The sequence below is a fragment of the Sorex fumeus genome, unplaced genomic scaffold (genome assembly GCF_029834395.1).
Source record: "Sorex fumeus unplaced genomic scaffold, SorFum_2.1 ptg000038l, whole genome shotgun sequence".
NCBI classification, from domain to species: Eukaryota; Metazoa; Chordata; class Mammalia; order Eulipotyphla; family Soricidae; genus Sorex; species Sorex fumeus.
In genome coordinates, this window is record NW_026606095.1 from 4,919,139 (window position 1) to 4,938,744 (window position 19,606).

The 19,606-nt window shown below is 47.7% G+C and overlaps 1 protein-coding gene across 1 annotated transcript in view; it reads left to right on the plus strand.

The window, feature by feature from the left end:
- Window positions 1–1,551: 1,551 nt before the first annotated feature.
- The window catches only part of GNA14 (G protein subunit alpha 14), a 238,974-nt gene continuing 220,919 nt past the window's right edge, over window positions 1,552–19,606 (plus strand). The window contains exon 1 of the mRNA XM_056118802.1: window positions 1,552–1,675. Coding sequence (XP_055974777.1) covers window positions 1,552–1,675 — 124 coding nt within the window. The remainder of the gene's footprint in view (window positions 1,676–19,606) is intronic.

The window sequence follows — 19,606 nt, forward strand, 5'->3', positions numbered from 1 at the left end:
TTGTAGAATCACAGAATCTCTCTTTCTGCGGGCTAAGTGGGCAGGAAAAATATGGCTAAATTCAGTTGGCAAAATACAGGAGTTTCCCTGCAGGGGTCAGTGTTCATGCGGATTTAGTTGCCTGGAAAGAACATGAAGTAGCCGTGTACTGAAGAACAGACGCACATGTGGCCTTTATGGGCAGTGACAAGGTGTCATGGATGTGAGTCCTTCTCTCTCCACCTACCCCTTCCTGCCTTCTTCGTGAGGTTCACTGTGCTCGGCCTCAAAGTCTGCTCAGCTGACGTGATTCAGACGAGGTCCTTCTCCTCCCGTGCGCCCCGTCGGGTCAGCGGAATGTACAAAACCCCGATGTTTTAGCTTTTTACATTTCCATGTCTGCGACCCAACCATGTACCAGACCTGCGAGGGTCCGGGCTCCGCGCGGCTGGGCAGAGACATCCCTCTGCAAGCTGGCTGCCAGGCCCGTGCCAGGTGTGGCTGGACAGGGCAAAGCACGGGTTTTGCCAATGCAAACTGGCCGGCTGTTTTACATTCTTGCCATCTCCATCTCCACGCCCCACGTCCGGCGACGCAGGAAAGGGCTGGGAGGTGTTTACCCGAGTGTTCTCCAATATCGCCTACTTAACCGGACGGGTGTCCGCGGGCGCGGGCCGAGCCAAACGTCGCGGGCAGCTGCCTGGCACACACCCACACACACACCCCTGGCTCCCACAGAGCCCGAGCTGCGAGGGGGGTGTCTGGGGAGCGGGAACCCGGCCGGGAAACAAACGCAGGTGTGCGGGAAGGTGTGCGGGGCTCCGCCGGCCCCTGCGCGCTGCGCCCCTCCCCAGCCCGACGCTGCAGACAGGCCGCACCCAGCTCAGCCCGCTCTGCCGTCGGGTCGGACCCCGGGTCTGCGCTGCAGGCAAGCGGCCCCCAGCTGGAGAGCCCCACCTCCTCCGGAGCCCTCGCTTTGGTGTGTCCCTTGCAAGGCCCGCTCGGCGACGTGCTGGCTGCCTCTCGGAACAGGATCGGCTCCACGCTCTGAGACTTTCGGAACTTTCCCGGCACGGGTGGGAGAGGCCTCCCTGCGTCTCCCTCGGACGCGGGCGCGGCCGTCTGCGTGGGGTGGTAGTGCGGGGAGCCCCCCGCGCCCCGAGATCCCGCTCTCCGCGCGCTTTGCAAGCCTCAGCTGCCCGCCCCCCCCAAGCCGCTCCCCGAGGATCTGATTTCTCTTGCCCTGGGCTCGCGCTCCGACTCTGCAAAAGCCGCGACCTGGTGCAGCTGCAGCTGAGCGCGCCGAGGACCAGGAACCGCTGCGCGGGCCACTTGCCTGCCCGTTCGGGTCTCGGGCTCCTTCTGAGTCTCTGCAGAACGAGGTCGAAGCTCCTGGAGCAGCAAAGCATCCCCGGGGCTCAGGACTCGCCCACCCGACCCGGACTCTGAAGACAGACTGAGCCCGGGAGCACCCAGCGCCTTCCCGCAGGACCGCCGCCGCCGCCGCCTCCGCGCGCGATTCTGCTCTCTGCAACCCCACGCGCACGTCGCAAGTCCCGGGTGGGAGCGGCCATGGCCAACTGCTGCTGCCTGTCTGCCGAGGAGAAGGAGTCGCAGCGCATCAGCGCCGAGATCGAGCGGCAGCTCCGCCGGGACAAGAAGGACGCGCGTCGCGAGCTCAAGTTGCTGCTGCTGGGTGAGTGAGTGCGGGCGGACCCCGCGGCCCCGGCAGAGTTAGGTGCAGAGTCTCTGCAGAACCCGTCCGATGTTGGGATCCTTGGGGAGGGTGGGAAGAACTTCTGGACCGACACCCCGGAGCGCTCAGTTCTGATAGGAACCTTTGTCGGGTCCAGGCCACAGGAGCGGGTCTGTGCTGGTGGCCGTGCATGGACTTAGCGGTCTCACCTTTGGAGACGCAAAAATGCAAGCGTAGGAAGTTGATGGACTTGTCCCGAGAGCCGTGAGAGGCATTGCAGGTGTTCCCTTAGCTGTAGGGGTGAAGCTTGAGCTCCAGCGAGCTCCGACTGCACACCAACACCCACTCACGCCTTGCCCTTCACCAGGCCCTTAAAGCGTTCTTCTCAGCTGGGCTCTGGGCTCATCTTCCAGGGCTCAAGTTAGCTGCCTCCCTCAGCTCCCCCCTCAGTCCCTGGCTAGGCGGTGAAGCTGTTTTAGCTGCTTCCACTCTGAGAAGCAAAAGGAAAACACTCCGGGTTTGCCCAACCTGTTCCTTAGGCAAACCTCCTACCTCTTCTGTCTTCCTGTGACCCACTTTGATAGTGACTGGAGGAGTATTTACCTTGTTCGTTTTTTTTTTAAGTAATCTATGTTTTTATTTATTTATTATTATTTTTTTTGCTTTTCTGGGTCACACCCAGCAATGCTCAGGGATTACTCCTGGCTCATGCACTCAGGAATTACTCCTGGCGGTGCTCGGGGGACCATGTGGGATGCTGGGAATAGAACTCGGGTTGGCCATGTTGGCTGTGTGCAAGGCAAATGCCCTACCCGCTGTGCTATCGCTCCAGCCCATGCCTTGTTCGTTTTTATGATCTGGGTATTCACCGATTGATCTTTCCTGGGAACTTGCAAGCACTTCAGCATTTTTTTTTCCATCCCATTTTTTCAGAGCCAGCAAGAGCCCTCTTTTAGACCAGCTTACTCTTCTCTAATATAGAGGTGCTCTAGTATATGAGAAGCTTCCCACAAAGCTTCAAGAGAAAAAAAAAAGTGCATTTAGTTAGGACTGAATAGAGACAGACCTTAAACCTGGTAGAGTGACCCCGCTGGGTTCAGGCACTGGCTCTCCTCTTTGCAGCCATTGTCCCTCCAAGGGCTTTGCCTACTCACCAGTGGGAATACCATACCCTGAGTCCGCAAGTTTGTCCCAGGGACTGTGCAGCTAGGAAGAACAAGAATTCAGCCCCCCGGGAGGGCCCCAAAGCTCAGTGGAGTGTGTGTGTGTGTGTGTGTGTGTGTGTGTGTGTGTGTGTGTGTGTGTGTTTGAAAGAGCTCAGAAACATGGACTGGGGTTCACAGATCCAAGAGGGACAGATGGAACTTGTTTGGGGAAGGAGGGAAATCTCTCCATTGCCCAGGGTCACTCAGTCTTGCCAGGCCTGGTGTCACTCAATCTGAGGGCTGTGGGGATTCTTTGTTGTTGTTTTTGTGCCACACCCTGCAGTGCTCACGGCTCATTCCTGGCTCTTCACTCCTGGTGGGCTCAGAGGACCATACGGGATTCTGGGGATCAAACCCAGGTCTACTCTATGAGAGGCAAGTGCCTTACACACTGTATTATCACTCCAGGGGATTCTGAGTCATTCCTGGCCTTCAGGCATTAAAGCTACATATGTCCAAGGGAGAGGACTCTGGAACAGTCTATTAGCTTGTGTAGTAGTAAAGGTCCTTTGGAGAGCCAGGGAGATCATACAGCAGGTAAGGTGCTTGCCTTGCAGGGGCTGACTTGGATTCAATCCCTGGCACCCCCATATGGCCCCCTGAACTTCTCCAGGAGTGAACCCTGAGTTCAGAGCCAGGAGTAAGTCCTGAGCACCACCTGGTGTGGCTCAAATACAAAAAATCCCAACCAACCAAAACCTAAAATAAATTTACGTGTCTTCCATTTGTTTTCTTGCAGAGACCTGGCTTTAGCTGCACACATTTTGCAGGACAGGCTGAACTATATTTCATTTCCAATTGTTTTGATTTGTGTCAGAGTATGAAACACAGTGTTTGGAATACACCAAGAACTGGGACAAGTACTGGCTCTTTGTAGGACAGACGAGGCAGTGAACAGAGCCCTACTGTCTGGGTTATACGCAGGTTTGTTTGTGTCCGTACTCAGATCAGGAAGGAACTGTGGGTGAGTTGTTTGCCCTGGGAGTTATCCTGAGTCCTGTGGCTGAAGTAACTTCTTCAGCACTTCCAGCCCTTGTGGTGATTTTCTTGTCTTTCTGAGGCACCCACACTGTGTTCAGCTCCGTAACCTTTTCCAGCCACCTGCAGCTGCCAGGAACTCCAGAGAGTTTGACTTCTTTCACTCTTGAAGGCAGTGGGGACCCCTCTGTTTCTTCTCACGCTGCAGCAGGCAGCAGTGACTCAGCAGATACCGGAAATAGGGATTTTGGGTGGTCTACTTCCACTGGTACTGGGAGCGCTTCTTGACTGTGCTCAGCAGTGACCCCTGCTGGTTTGTGGGGGCCAGGTGTAGCAGTGGGATAGAACATGGCTGGCAGCATGCAAGGCAAGTACCTAACCCGATGTAGTCTCTCTCCTGCCCTAGATGGATACTATTTTGTGTGAAGTTACACAGTTTGAGAGAGCAGTATTCCTGGGGAGCTGTGCAGTGGGCAGTTAGAGGGCCAGTGATCAGGTGTCCTGGGTGGCAAAGCTTGCTCAGCCAGGGGGAGGTGAGGGAGGCAGAGGAACTCCAACTCTCTCACAAGCAAGCATCCTTTGCCGAGTCCTTGGCTGTGGCTTGAGAATGTTAGCCAATGCATTTAGGAGGAGGAGCATCCTACAAGCACAGGAAAAGGCCTGGGTTGCTGCCTGCTGGGAAAGACAAAGGTGTTATTGGTGCAGGGCTTGTCATTGGGAGGGAACTGCAGCTTTGCTGTCTCAGAGGAAGGAGATGAGGGAGTGAAGGAGATGGTTACAGTCCATAGAAAGAAACTACATATCAGTTCATCATTGGAAAGTAGGATGTAGAGGAGGACTGATAAGAATTGGGGCTCAGGGGCTGGAGTGATAGTACAGCAGGTAGGGCATTTGCCTTGCACGCGGCTGACCTGGTTCGATTCCCAGCATCCCATATGGCCCCCTGAGCACCGCCAGGAGTGATTCCTGAGTGCAGTGCCAGGAATAAGCCTCGAGCATCGCCGAGTGTGACTCAAAAGACAAAAGAAAAATATTGAGGCTCAACAGGAGTAAATGCACAATAGCAGATAAATAGAGGGGAATGTGATGTTTGGTTGCTTGAAGATGAAAGTTAGACTTAAGAGTTGTGTAGTGATGAGCCCAAGCACCTCCAGCAACCTTGATTGCTTAATTTTATTTTATTGTTGTTGTTTTGGGTTTGGGGGCTATCCCCAGACTGCACTCAAGGTTTCTTCCTGGTTCTGTGCTCAGGGATCACTCTTGGCAGAATGTGGTGAATGCTATGTGGTGTCTGAGTTTGAGCTTGAGTCAGAGTGTGCCAGGAAAGTGCTTTACCCTGCTGTACTGCGTCGCGTCTCTGGTGCTGATGGCTTAATTTTTAAGGTATCTTATGTTGGAAAGCTCTGGAAAGGTTTCCTGATATTTGGTATTTAACTTGTGCTAGGGTTCGGGTTTAAAGTTTGAGTTCTTAATGATTGTACTCATTTGTAGGATGTAAACAAAAACATCATGATATGAGACTAATACCCAAGGACAGTAGAAACAAGGACAAGGAGGATTGGTCCACAGTTGAAAGGCTGCTTCAAGTGCTTAGGAAAAAGGCAGTTGGGATAGAGAAGGGGTCACTATGACAAAAATGGTTGGAGATGATCCCACTGTAGAGGAACTGAGTACTGAAGATAGGTAAAGGAGCAAATACAATGACCTCTCAGCATCTGGCATCTGTCATGATCACCATCATCCTGTTGTTCATTGATTGCCTCGAGCAGGCACCAGTAATGTCTCCTTCTTCCTAGCCCTGAGATTTTAAAAGAGCCATTTCAATGCTCTTTCAGGGTTAGGAGAATGAGACTCATCATTGTTACTGGTATTTGGCATATAGAGTATGACACGGGAAGTTTGCCAGACTCTGCCGTGCGGGCAGGATACTTTTGGTAGCCTGCCAGGTTCTCCAAAGGAAAAATGAAATAATAAGATGTCACACGGCTGCGAATGCGGCCACGCGCTTCCAGGAGCTGGGTTTTATAGTCTCTGTGTCTTGGTCATTGATGGGACCAACCTGGTGCTGGCGGCAGCTGGTGGGTGTGATGCCTACCTACTGGAAGATGGGGGGTCTGGGTGGAGAAGGCCCAGTCCCAATCCAAGCATGCTTGGAGATCTCAGCCCCGGGACCTGCATGCCTGAGTTCCTCTGCCAGTTCTTTCATGCATGAGGCTTGTCCGGACGTGTGGAGAGTGGTCCCAGCATGACCGTGGCTGGCTCCGGAGGTCCTCAGCTGCTGGGGCTCTGCTCGGGGGTGGGGGAGGGGAACTCAACCCTCCCCCCTCCAGGGGGCCCCAGTGAGGACAGCCAGGCGCAGGGGCAGGACTCTGGCATCTGTACTGAAACCATAATGCCCAAAAGAGGGGGGAGAGAGATAGAGAGAGGGAGAGAGAGTGCCTGCCAAAAGCGTTCACACCTTGCTCCTGCCCTCCATGCCTTGGACTCACTTGCCCAGTGCTCTTTGCCCATGAATTCTTGGTAAATGTAGCCTTCACTGCCCCAGTTTCTGAGCCATTTAAAGCACCAGGTGCCATTGGTACATTTTAGGGCTCAGTTATAGGTGGCTTAGCACCTTGTCTAAATTATTCTTTGAATGCTTTCATAGCCAGCTTTTGTTTTGAGTTTCCCCTCCTGTTTTCTGAGCTATAAACAGATTTTAGAGTTGTGCTCCTGCCGTAACCTAAATGTTATAACTGACTTATAGACCCCCCCTCCCAAATGTGTTCTATTGAACTGGTTAGAATACAGTCCCATTCTGCTACCTGGCAGGTGCCTGAAATGGTTCATTAGAGGCAATGATGAAGAATGGAGAGAGTTCTCAGTTGCAAGCAGCAGTATTTTCTGGCTCTGGGAGAAAAAAAGGGAGTGAAAGGGGCCCCTTCCTTCCACTCTGCTTTGTTTTATCCAGCAGACTTTTCAAAGCGTCAGGCACCAGTCTTGGTGCTGGGGCCATCTCCAATTCTGGAATGGAGGGATCTGCCTATCAGTTACTGTCTGAGAAACAGAGGCAGGGATGCTTTATGAAGATTCTAGCTGAGAAGGAATTGATTGCACTTGAGTATTTGCTACATGCAAAATTCAGTCTATATTTTCATTTTTTGGGGGAAATACATCCCCATCAATACCCAGCAAGCAGCCTCAAGGACCTGGGATACTGGAGAAGACCCTTCGGTCAAGGTTTCATGGTGGTTTTGGCATTTGACTAGCCATGTAGATACTATGTTCACTGCAGCTAGATCTTAATATGACCATATTTTATTTTATGTAATTTTCTGCATCCTGGCTGGTAAAACACAGCCCTCACTGGACAGAGGTGAGAGTCTGAGATATAGCCAGCAGTTTCTGGAAGCATCTCGAGAGGCAGATAGGGACATTCATGTCTTCTCTGGCTGTCCATGCAATTCAGAGGCTTTTCCAATAGCTGTTATTGAGATATCATTGACTTCAAGTAAAACCTCCAAATCTTTTGCATACAACCAAGGTGTTTCCCCCAAGTTGTGAGCAATGTGGAAATCCGTGCATGCATTAACAGTCATAATAAAACATTGTTTTCGCCTTGCAAAGTTCCCTGCACCTTTTGTGAGCCAGCCCCTTATCCTGAAATCAGATGGAAGTTTTGTTTGCAAACAGTTTGCAAGAATAATACAGGTATGCCCATTTTCCACCTGATCTATCATGACACATTTAGCCCACTTTTTTTTTTCAGGGAGAAACGTTGGATGATTTACTTTCCATTGATCACTTTGTATATAAGGAGATGTAGCACGGCCGCATAAGTGGCCACACGGTTTGGAATAAAAGTCCTGGTTCCTGCATGCCCGAGCTATGCTTGTAGAGGGTCATGGTCCCCTGGGTTCCATCTGGAGAAGGCGGAATGCGGCACCTACCCCATCTGGGACTTCCCGGTGATCTCGGCTCTGTTTGGGACCTGGAGCATTCTCCAGGAGCTGTGGTAGCCCACTTTTTTTTTTAATTTTTATTGGTGAAACACCATGAGGTACAGTTGTAGACTAAATATTTTTTGTGCTTGGGTTTCAATTATACAATGATCAAGTACCCATCCCTCCACCAGTGCCCATTACCCACCACCACGGATCCCAGTATCCCTCCCACCCCCCATCCCCCCATCCCCCCCATCCCTCCCTGCCTCTGTCGCAGGGCACTCCTTTTTGTTCTCTCTCTCCTTTTGGGTGCTGTGGTTTGCAAAAGATTAGCCCACTTTTTTCTTTTTTTTTTTTGTGCTCTTTTGTGCATATGAGGAATGTTATGTACATTGTTGTTCTTACTCCTAGTTCTTTGGTTTTACTTGAAGATAGAGACAATCTGTTCCCTAAGCACAGTCTTCTTACCACTCCTCAACCACTGCAGCCATGACACTGGCTTTTATCTGCCTTAATAATCCTTATCCCACTTTTGTCCATTTGAACTTTCATCTCATCCCCCGTGGTAGACGTTGGGGTACTGTATGAGATTTTCCTACTACAGAACTTTCCATTTAGCAAGAGTATTTCTCAGTGGTTGTCTCTGCTTTGGGGAGATCGGATTTTGGTGAAACATAGTTCCCTCTGCCTTCTTAAACAGGAGCTTCCTCATTTAGGGTTTCTACAGTGATTTTTATGATGAGCAATTCCAGCCCTGCCTCAACCCCTGGCCGCACTTCCCTTTGTTGTCGCTCTGTGATGAACTGAGATCACACACTTGTAGCTGAGCTGCTCGTGACCATGACGGTGCAGTGCTCCCGAGGTGTTGCACACTTGGTTGTGCTCACATGCTTGGGCCAGTGCTCATGTAGACTTGGGTGTGATGAGCTTGCTCTCACACCTTGGTTTCAGCCCTGCGGAGGCCAAATAGCAGGAAATGCAGGGATAATGTTTTTGCACGAGGGGTGGTGCCAGGTATCCAACCTGGAGCCCCACATGCATGACAGACACTCTGCTGAGCTCTGGAGAGACTGAGAGGTGATGCTTTGTTCCTTCTGCGGGTTAGGAAGTAACCGCTAGGAGTACCAGGAGTCATCTTCAGTTTGATCCCCCATTCATATCTCCTCTTTCACCCCACTGTCTAATGAATTTGTGTGGAGACACAAAGAGCAGATAAATGTCCTATTTCTCATCAAAATCTCTCCCTAATTTGGTAGCATTGATGATTCCAAATCCAGCCTGTACACAGCTCTGTGCTGATGATTTCCAAACTGAGCCCTCCGGGTCCTCAGCAGCTGGGACTGGGTCTTCTGCTAACAGTCTCAGCTCCCATTTCTTTGTTTCCTATGCAGGGAAACTCAAGAATCGCTGGATATTGTGTAACTAATGGTTTTTAGAGTTTTTGTTTTTGTTTTCAAATGTCAGTGCTGTTCTTAATCATAGTGGTGTTCAAAACTTGCATTGGTTTTCAGGATTAGATTTCCTTGAAATTGATTCTTGCTCTCCCAAAACAAGGTCGCCCTGCCTTTGCCACCCTCCCTCTCCTTTTTTTGATCACTTCTTTGCTTCCTAGCGTAAGTCCGTGCCAAACTTGCCTGGCATCCATCCTTCCTGCTCTGAGATTTAGCTATTTCTCACAGGCTTGGTTACATTTTTTGGAGGGGGTGGGGCACAGACATTGTAGTCAAACCTCGGTGGTGCTCAGGGCTTACTTATGGCTCTGTGCTCAAGAATCCTCGTGGAGGGGCTTTGGAGACCCTGTATGGTGTCCGGATCAAGCTGGAGTTGGCTGTCTGCAAGGCAAGTGCCCTTCCTCCTGTATTGTCTCTCCTACCCCCAGGCTTGGTGACTTTTATGAAGCATTGTACTCTTTCTTTTCAGTGTTTAAGCCACTTGAAACCGACATTTCAAGTCCACTAATTCAAATCAGTTGTTACCATTAAACCCCTGTGGAGTCTCATTCCTATTGCATAGAGTTAGAGGATGAAGTTTTTGAGTCTGTGATCAGATAAGAAAAGAGGCAAGGGAGATATCTGAGCCGAGAGATAGTACAGTGGGGAAGGCACTTGCCTTGTCTGTGGCTGAACCGAATTCCATCCTCAGCACTTCATAGGACTCCTGAACCCCATTAAGAGTGATCCCTGAGTTGGGGTTGGAGTGATAGTACAGTGGGAGGGTGTTTGCCTTGCAAGCAGCCAACCTGGGTTTGATTCCCAGCATCCCATATGGTCCCCCGGAGCACCGCCAGGAGTAATTTCTGAGTGCATGAACCAGGAGTAACCCCCGTGCATCACCGGGTGTGACCCAAAAAGCACTGTCACTGTTACTGTCCTCCCATTGTTTATCGATTTGCTCCAGCAGGCCCAGTAATGTGTCCATTTTGAGACTTGTTGTTACTGTGTTTGGCGGGTAGCTTGCCAGGCTTTGCTGTGCGGGCGAGATACTCTCAGTAGCTTGCTGGGTTCTCCTAGAAAGGGGGAGGAATTGAACCCAGCTCAGCCGGGCTGGTTGCACGCAAGGCAAATGCCCTACCACTGTAAAACAAAACAAAACAAAAAATAACAAAGAGTGATCTCTGAGCACTGAGTTAAGAGTAAACCCTGAACAGTACTTGGTGTAGTCACAAAAGAGAAGATAAAATGATAAAAATTCGAGTGGAGAGTTTTCCAAAAACAATGCAGAAAAATGTCTTTACCTTCAAAGAATTTTCTTGGGGGGCAACATGGATGGGAAGGGGGATAGGCGAAGGATTTATTCTGGCTTTGCACTGAGGGATCACTCCTGATAGGCTTGGTGGTCATATGGGCTCCAGAATTAACCTGGGTTGTTGGCCTTGTGCAAGGTAAACGCCCTACCCTGTGTACTTTTGCTGCAGCCCCCAGGGTCATTTTTTAAAACAGAAATGTGCTTTCTTGTCTGTGTGCCATTTCATGTTCTCTTTTTCCCTGAGTTTTCCCCAGCCGGAGAAAACTCCCATAAGGAACTGGCTGCATGGGGTGGTCGAGAAGGAGCAGCTGGCATGAGAAGACAGAGCAGGGTTTTGCCGGGAATCAGGAAGCAGAATTACTAAGCCACTGGGGAGCCTGGAGATCAGGCCACTGTGACTTGATTGGGAGGATCCTCCCTGGAGCATTTCAGGGAAACAATTCTGGGCTATAGATAGAATGACAGGATGGGGGAATGCAAAGTATCAAAGGAGAGATACCTAGATCACCTTTACCTGAGATTCTAGAAAGAAGGACAGGGAAGGGATGAAATCAAGGGGGGAGTAAGAAGAGGCGGATGGGAGGTAATTGTCACATCTGCGGTGTAGAGCCTGGTGTATCTCTGTATCCAAACCACAGAACCAGCAACACTGTGAATAGGAAACCCGGATGACAATAACTGAATTTAAAACTGTGCCCGTTAAGGAGGCAGATTTGTGGAGGTGGGAGGAAAACCGGGGGCATTGGTGGAGGGACGTTGATACTGGTGGTCAGAATCGTGCTGGAACACAGTATGCCTGGAACTCTGTTTTGGAGATCTTTGTAAATCACCATGCTTTTTTTTTTATTTTTTATTTTTTTTATTAGTGAAACACCATGAGGTTCAGTTGTAGATTTACAATTTTTTGTGCTTGGGTTTGATTATACAATGATCAGATACCCATCCCTCCACCAGTGCCCATTTTCCACCACCATGGATAATATCCCCCCCACCCCCATCCCCCCATCCCCCCTTGCCTCTGTGGCAGGGCAATCCCCTGTGTTCTCTCTCTCCTTTTGGGTGTTGTGGTCTGCAAAAGAGGCATTGAGTGGCAAACATGTTCAGCCCATAGTCCACTTTCGACATGCATCTCCCCTCCCTCCTGTGAGGCTCCTCCAAACACCCTTTATTTGGTGTTCCCTTCTCTATCTGAGCTGCCCTTTCCTCTAGAATGCCCAACTGGCCACTAAGCTATAGAGTAATCCTCCTGGTGCTGATCTCAGCTATTCTTGGGTATTAATCTCATATTTTGTTACTTTATATCCCCCAGATGAATGCAATCTTTCTATGTCTATCCCTCTCTTTCTGACTCATTTCGCTTAGCATGATACTTTCCATGTTGTACCACTTGTATGTAAATTTCATGACTTCATCTTTTCTAAGAGCTATATAGTACTCCATTGTGTAGATGTACCAAAGTTTCTTTAACCAGTCATCTGTTCTTGGGCATTCAGGTTTCTTCCAGTTTCTGGCTATTGTAAAGAGTGCTACAATGAACAAACAAGTGCAGATGTCACTTCGACTATACATTTTTGCCTCTCTGGGATATATTCCCAGGAGTGGTATTGCTGGGTCAAATGGGAGCTCAATTTCTAATTTTTTGAGAATCGTCCATACTGTTTTCCAGAAGGGCTGAACCAGTCGACATTCCCACCAACAGTGAAGGAGTGTCCCTTTCTCGCCACATCTGCGCCAGCATCGGTTGCTTTTGTTCTTTTGAATGTGGGCCAGTCTCTGAGGTGTGAGATGGTATCTCATTGTGGTTTTGATCTGCATCTCCCTGATGATTAATGATGTAGAGCATTTTCTCATGTGCTTTTTTGCCATTCGGATTTCTTCTTTGAGAAAGTTTCTGTTCATTTCTTTGCCCCATTTTTGGATGGGGTTGGATGTTTTCTTCTTGTGGAGTTTAACCAGTATTTTGTATATCCTGGATATCAACCCCTTGTCAGATATGTATTCGGCGAATATCCTTTCCCATTCTGTAGACTGTCTTTGTATTTTGGTCACTGTTTCTTTGGAGGTGCAGAAGCTTCTTAGTTTAAGATAGTCCCATTTATCTATCTCTGTTTTCACTTGCTCGGCCAGTGGCGTGGCATCTTTGAAGATACCATTAGCTTCAATGTCATGGAGGGTTTTGCCAACTTTGTCTTCAATGTACCTTATGGTGTCTGGTCTGATGTTGAGGTCTTTAATCCATTTAATCACCATGCTTTAACTTTGGAAAAGAAAGGGAAGACATAAAATTAAACTGAAAACCAATAGGAAGCAGTGACATGATGAAGATGGGAAAGAGAGGAGGTACTGGGCTGGTTCTCAGGGCTAGCTTCTTTCTTGCCCCCCGAGAGCCTCTGCGGCCTGCTGTGGGCTATAGAGCCACCAGGATCCATCAGTCCTGGCATGGGGTGGTTCCTGCTGCCCAGGACTGTCTCCTGACAGTACAGCTGAGCTCTGAAGGGAACTCTGCAAAGAAGGGAGGTGGAACAGAGGGGGTAGGTGGGGGGCACTGTGGGAAGCAATAGACTGTACCGCTGTCTGAACTAGCAGCTCAGAGCATTGAAACAGGAGCCTCGTTTATTGGAGCGGAAGTGAGACATTTTTTGTTTGTAAAAACAATGGAAACTGGAGCATGTATTTAGTCAAAGGACAAGATCTACGGAAGCTTGACTCCTGTATTAGACAAGACTGCCAAACACACAGCAAGAACTCTTCCAGCTAAGGGCCACAGAGGGCCCTCAGTGTATGCCTGGAACTCTGAGGGCCCTCCCCTCCTCACCCCTCCACTTCCCTTCTCTCCTCTCTTCACTGTGCTTCTGGATCTGAGCCCTGAAGATCCAATGTGGCGTCTTGGGGATTGAACCTGGGTTAGTTGTATGCACAACAAGTGCCTTACCCATGTGCTATGTCTCCAACCCTCAATCACTTTTCAAAGACTGAGGCTGGTAGTTCATGCCCAAATGCCAGGGAGCTGGTAGGGAGTGGCCAGCAGGGAGTGGCGAGTAGGGCCTTCAGAGCCAGCCTTCAGATCTTGGCAAGAAACAGTGCCTGTAGACTATAGACTGAACATGGTGGCCACTTAACACCTGCACTGCAGACGACAACACCCTAAAGGAGAGAGAGAGTAGGGAATCCACCTGATACAGAGGCGGCGGGGGGAGGAGGAGTGGGAGGAATGTGGGGGGATATGGGAGGGATACTGGGACCATTGGTAGTGGAGAGTGGGCACTGGTGGAGGGATGGATACTCAATCATTGTGTGACTGAAATGTAAGCACGAAAGTTTGTAAGTCTGTAAATGTATCTCATGATGATTGATTTGTTCGAGTGGGCCCAGTAACGTCTCCATCATGAGATTTGTTGTTACTGTGTTTGGCATATCGAATATGTCACGGGTAGCTTGCCAGGCTCTGCCGTGTGTGCGAGATACTCTCGGTAGCTTGCCGGGCTCTCCGAGAGGGGCGGAGGAATCGAACTTGGTTTGGCCATGTTGGCCACTTGTAAGACAGACGCCCTACCGCTGTGCTATTGCTCCAGCCCGATGATTGATTAAAAAAATAATAATTAAAAATATTTTAAAAATTATTATTATCAGGGCTCAGCACACTGAGGGAAGAAGCAGGGTCCCTAAGGGCATCCAGTGTGAATTCTGTGATGTCCCTTTTTGGAGAGGGGTGCATAGCCCTGACTTCACTAAGACGTGGAGGACAGAAGCGTGGTTTGTCGGGGCTGGGGTCATCTCCGAGCCTGGACCTCTGAGGAGATCCAAGCAGTACATTCTCTCTGACTTCAAGGGTTTCATTGGAAAATGAAATACCTGGGTCAGGTGACTGCTGTGGTTTTGCTAATACCCTCACCAGATGGTTTATGCTAATGGTTCTCAAAATGTGTTCCCAGGACAGGAAGCATCAGCATGTCCTGGGAAACTGTTAGAAATGCAGACTCGGGCCCTGTCATGGCCTCAGCATGGGCTGGGTTACAGCTGCCTGTTGGTATGAGCCAGATGATCTGATGCTTGGACAGGCCTCAGAGTCCGTCACTAGCATTGCTGCAGTTAGGACCCTCGGGCAGCCATGCTAGGCTCCCAGGTGAACATTTTAACATCTGTGCAGGAAACTCTGGGGTCCACATGCCTGCTGCATGCAGTCTTTCTTGAAGATAGGTGCAACAATAAAGGACCTACAGAATCTACACTGGATCATTTGTGTGCATTGGATCATAAGGACTCTCTTAGATTGTGCCCCACGTACCAGGCTGGTGAGCAAGGTGGGTGAGCAATATTGTGTACTTTTGCTCTGGCAGATGTCTTTACAAAAGCATTGAGTGTGCATATTTGCACAGACCTCACCTTGTGCTCTGATGAACTGCTAAGAAAAATGTGCTCCTATAAATTGCAGTGACCACCTGGATAACGTTCAGGAAGTCAGTTTCTTTCTATTGTGGATTAAATGATGAGGAAGAAGAATATGCAAATCTGAGCCATCATCTATCACTCTTCCCCTTGGAAATGCAGCCTCCAAGGATCATAACCTGAGATTTCAATCCAAAGTGTCCCCTCAATGGGGGGTGGGAAGGATACTGGGATCAGTGGTGGTGGAGAACGGGCACTGGTGGAGGGATGGGTACTCGATCATTGTATAACTGAAACCCAAGCACAAAAATTTGTAAGTCTACAACTCTACCCAATGGTGTTTCACTAATTAAAATTCAAAAAGAAAATGTGGCCCACCCTCTAAAAGGCCTCTTTAGAAACATCTTCTAGAAGTAACTGTTAAATTATCATTTTTAACTTAAAACAAACAACAGGAGAGGAAAGGGGGAAAGAAAAAAATTGCACTTTTATTATTTTGTCTGGATGGTGCCTTTCATATTGTAGGTCAGTTATTTTCTGACCCTCACGCGGGTGATGTATGCCTTAGTGTTCTCCTGTCTGTCATGAAGAATACCTTCATTTTTGAGTAACGCATCCCTTGGAGTTTTGGTTTCTGTTCCTCAGCTACTGTATAATTGGGAAGTATAAGCTTGTAGTATTAATAATCAGCATAAGTACATGGAGGGGACAAATCCTTTGCAGAATTGTCATAAATGCACTAGGTATTGTGAGTCCTTCTATCCAAAGGCAGTGGCACTCAAGACCAGATGTGGTCTTGGTTCACCTGTGTAAACCACACAGGTAGAGAAACTGAAAGTCAGCAAGTAGATGCTATTTAGAAATTAACAGTGTCATGATATTCAAGGATGCTTTTATTTTTACTAATATATTCATTTGTCAATTGAAGAGAGATTTGGGTTTTTTGCGGGGGGGGAATATATCTGATGATCCTCAGGGGTTACTCCTTTCTCTTCACTCAGTAATTACTCCTGGCAGTGCTCAGGCATGCTAGGGATTGAAATTGGGTTTGCTGTGTACAAGGTGAACTCCCTACCCACTGTATTATTGCTCCAGTTTCTGGAGGGAGATTATAAAACTGGGTTCTTTGCACCAAAAGTTTGAGAAGCAAACTTATACACACCCTTCATTTTATGCAGGAGGTCTCTTGGGAGACCTCAGCGTTTGGAGGTTCTTAGTGAATTGGCTTTGGACCTGATACTTGAAATCTAGTCTTTGTGTTTCAAACCATTCTTTTATCAAATCAGTCTGACAGTTTCTATTGGATTTTTTTTTTAACTAAAACAGGACTGTTTGTAGGAATTGTCACTAATTTTGAAAACAGCAGTTTAGGAAAGCAATCCACTATAACAAATGCTATATGAATGCAAAGGCCTTCCTAGTTTGGAAATATTCATGGGATGGAAGTAAGTTTTGCAATGATGACTATAAAGTGACATTTTATTCTCACCACAACTGGGTAGTAAACAATTAAAATCAAGCAAAACTCATTTAGATACTGAACTAGCATTTGGTTTCATGAAACCAATCTCAGTGCTGGTGGTACACTGAAAGAAACCTCTGTGTATGGCCCCTTTGTTCCTCTTGATTCTACCTCAGTTGACACAAATGAGACTTGGAAAATACTTCTTTTCTGCATTAGTGGGCTGCCGGATATAAGGTAGGTTAAGAAAAGACGTAAAAGCAACTAAAAGCGAAATGAGCAAATGAAGGACAATTGTCACCTGGTTTTACTCATATGCATAACATGGATTACTAAAGCAAACAAAATGCAAACTGCAGCAACAAAGCTAGCTTCTAGACTCAATGAAAAATGATAGCGATTACCAGAGGGTCAAAGGCACATGTGGAAGTTAATGAGAGAGGAGTCTTGTGAGGTAGAATCCATTGGAACTTGGATGGTAGGTACAATGGGTCTTTTTGTTTCTCTCTGTTTTTGTTTCGGCCACACCCCAGCAATACTCAGGGCTGACTCCTGGCTCTGTGTCCTGGGCTCACTTCTGGTGGCTTCAGGGGACCATATGGGGTGCTAGAGATTGAACCTGGGTCATGTGCATGCAAGGAAAGCACCATACCTGCTGTACTATTGCTCCAACCCCTAACTGGGTCTAAGAGAGTGAGAGAATTGTGGACCTATGCCTCTGCTTTCTGTAATATCATAAACTAATAATGTCAATAAAAATGGAAGATGGAAGTGCATGTCTCAGAGAAAGAAGGGAGATCCTCAATTTTTGCTTCGTCTCTGCTTTATCCTGAATACATTAAGACAGGAATTCCTAACCATGCCTTCTCTCTCTCTCTCTCTCTCTCTCTCTCTCTCTCTCTCTCTCTCTCTCTCTCTCTCTTTCTCTCTCTCTTTTAAATTGTATTGAATCACTGTGAGAAAATTACAAGCTTTCATGTTTGGGTTACAATCACACAATGATCAAACACCCATCCCTCCACCAGTGCACATTCCCCACCACCAATCTCCCCAGTATACCCTCCCTCCCCCACTCCCCCTGCCACCATGGCAGACAGTATTTCCCATACTTTCTCTCTACTTTTGGGCATTATGGTTTGCAGTACAGACACTGAGAGGTCATCATGCTTGGTCCATTATCTACTTTCGACACACATCTCCCATCCTGACTGATTCCTCCAGCCATCATTTTTCTTAGTGATCCCTTCTCTGTTCCATCTGCCTTCTCCCCTCGGCTCATGAGACAGGCTTCCAGCTATGGGGCAATCCTCCTGGCCCTGGTATCTAACGTCCTTGGGTGTCAGCCTCATGTTATGTTATTCTATACTCCACAAATGAGTGCAGTCCTTCTATGTCTGTCCCTTTCTTTCTGACTCATTTCACTTAGCATGATACTCTCCACCTCTATCCACTTATAAGCAAATGTCATGGCCTTTTGTCCCTTTTTATTGCGTTTTTCAAGGCATGCATTATAATGTGTTTAATATTCTCACTCTGAAGATTTTTAAATTGATAGTTCCTTTCAGTTGCTCAGGGTTTTTTTAAAAACACAAATTTAAAATTCTACAATTTTGAAAAATCCTGAAAAATGCTTTCATTTAGTAATAACACCAATAAAAATATTTATATTAACAAATACCATGATATTTGGGTTTTTTAAGTATCCCAACTCAGGGATATAGGTTATTATAGGTTATTTCTGTTTGTTGCCCAGAAAAAGTTCAAGTTTCTAGAAAATGCCTAGGTTACTGTATAGGTTGGGCTGGAGCGATAGCACAGCGGTAGGGTGTTTTTCTTGCACGCACCCAGCCCAGCTGAGCCGGGTTCGATTCCTCTGCCCCTCTTAGAGAGCCCGACAAGCTACCAAGAGTATCTCGCCCGCAGAGCAAAGCCTGGCAAGCTCCCCGTGACGTAGTCAATATGCCAAACACGGTAACAATAAGTCTCAAAATGGAGATGTTACTGGGCCTGCTCGAGCAAATCAATGAACAACGGGAGGACAGTGACAGTGACAGTGATGGTGACTGTATAGATTAATATACCAAACTAGGTATTAAACTTCAGAGGATTTAAGTCCTTGAAATGACAGATTCTCTTTTTACTTTTATTTATATTTTTTAATTTTTTATTTTTTGGGGGTCACACCTGGCGATGCACAGGAGTTACTCCTGGCTCATGCACTCAGGAATCACTCCTGGCAGTGCTCAGGGGACCATATGGGATGCTGGGAATCGAACCTGGGTCGGCCGCGTGCAAGGCAAATGCCCTACCCGCTGTGCTATTGCTCCAGCTCCTCTCTCTCTTTTTAGAAATATCAAAATTTAAATCCAAAAATTAAGTGTGATATGGGCCTATAAATAACCAGAAGATATAAGCCTTTTATTTTATGGTAGACCTACTATATATTTGGAAAAGCTGCAAAGATATCATGCTGAGTTCTTTATTTTTCAAGTTATTTTAGAAGTAAAACAACTGAGGAGGATAGCTAGCAGATTTCTCTAGTACAGTTCTAGTTGCATATCAAAACCATTGTTAGTTTCTAGGAAAAGTCTTTATGGAAATGAAAGGACTATATTTTCCAAATAGCATTTTATCCCTGGAACCTAGGCTTTATGTTCTTATTCTGACACCACTAATTCTTGTATCAATACATAGTCAAGTGAGTAATTGGCCAATTCACTAGGTATTTAAAAGCACTTCCATTATCAGTTTGTCTTGCCTTCTTTTTATGAAAGTTTCCAGATCACTCCACACTGGAGACTTCAAGCTTCTATGAAGAAGCCTTCATCCTTTCATTTGGTGTCTGATGCAAACCATGAGACACAGAAAAACATACATTTTCACTGTTCCATTCTTTTTGCTTTGTTTTTGGGCCACACCCAGCAACGCTCAGGAATTACTCCCAAGTCTGTAGTCAGGAATTGTTCCTGGCAGTGCTTAGGAGACCATATGGGATACCAGGTGTCAAACTCAGGCCACCTGTGTGCAAGGCAAATGCCCTACTCACTGTACTATCACCCTGCCCCACAAGAAACATACACTTAAATTCAATCAGAATTTGAGCCAGGCTTTGTGCTGAGCACTCTGGAATCAGTGGTCCTGCAAAGTGCTCATGGATTCAAGGTCTTGTAAGAGACTCTTCCTAGACTGATCTCTTTGGTTTGGGTTTTTTCCGCTTGTTTGTTTTGTTTTA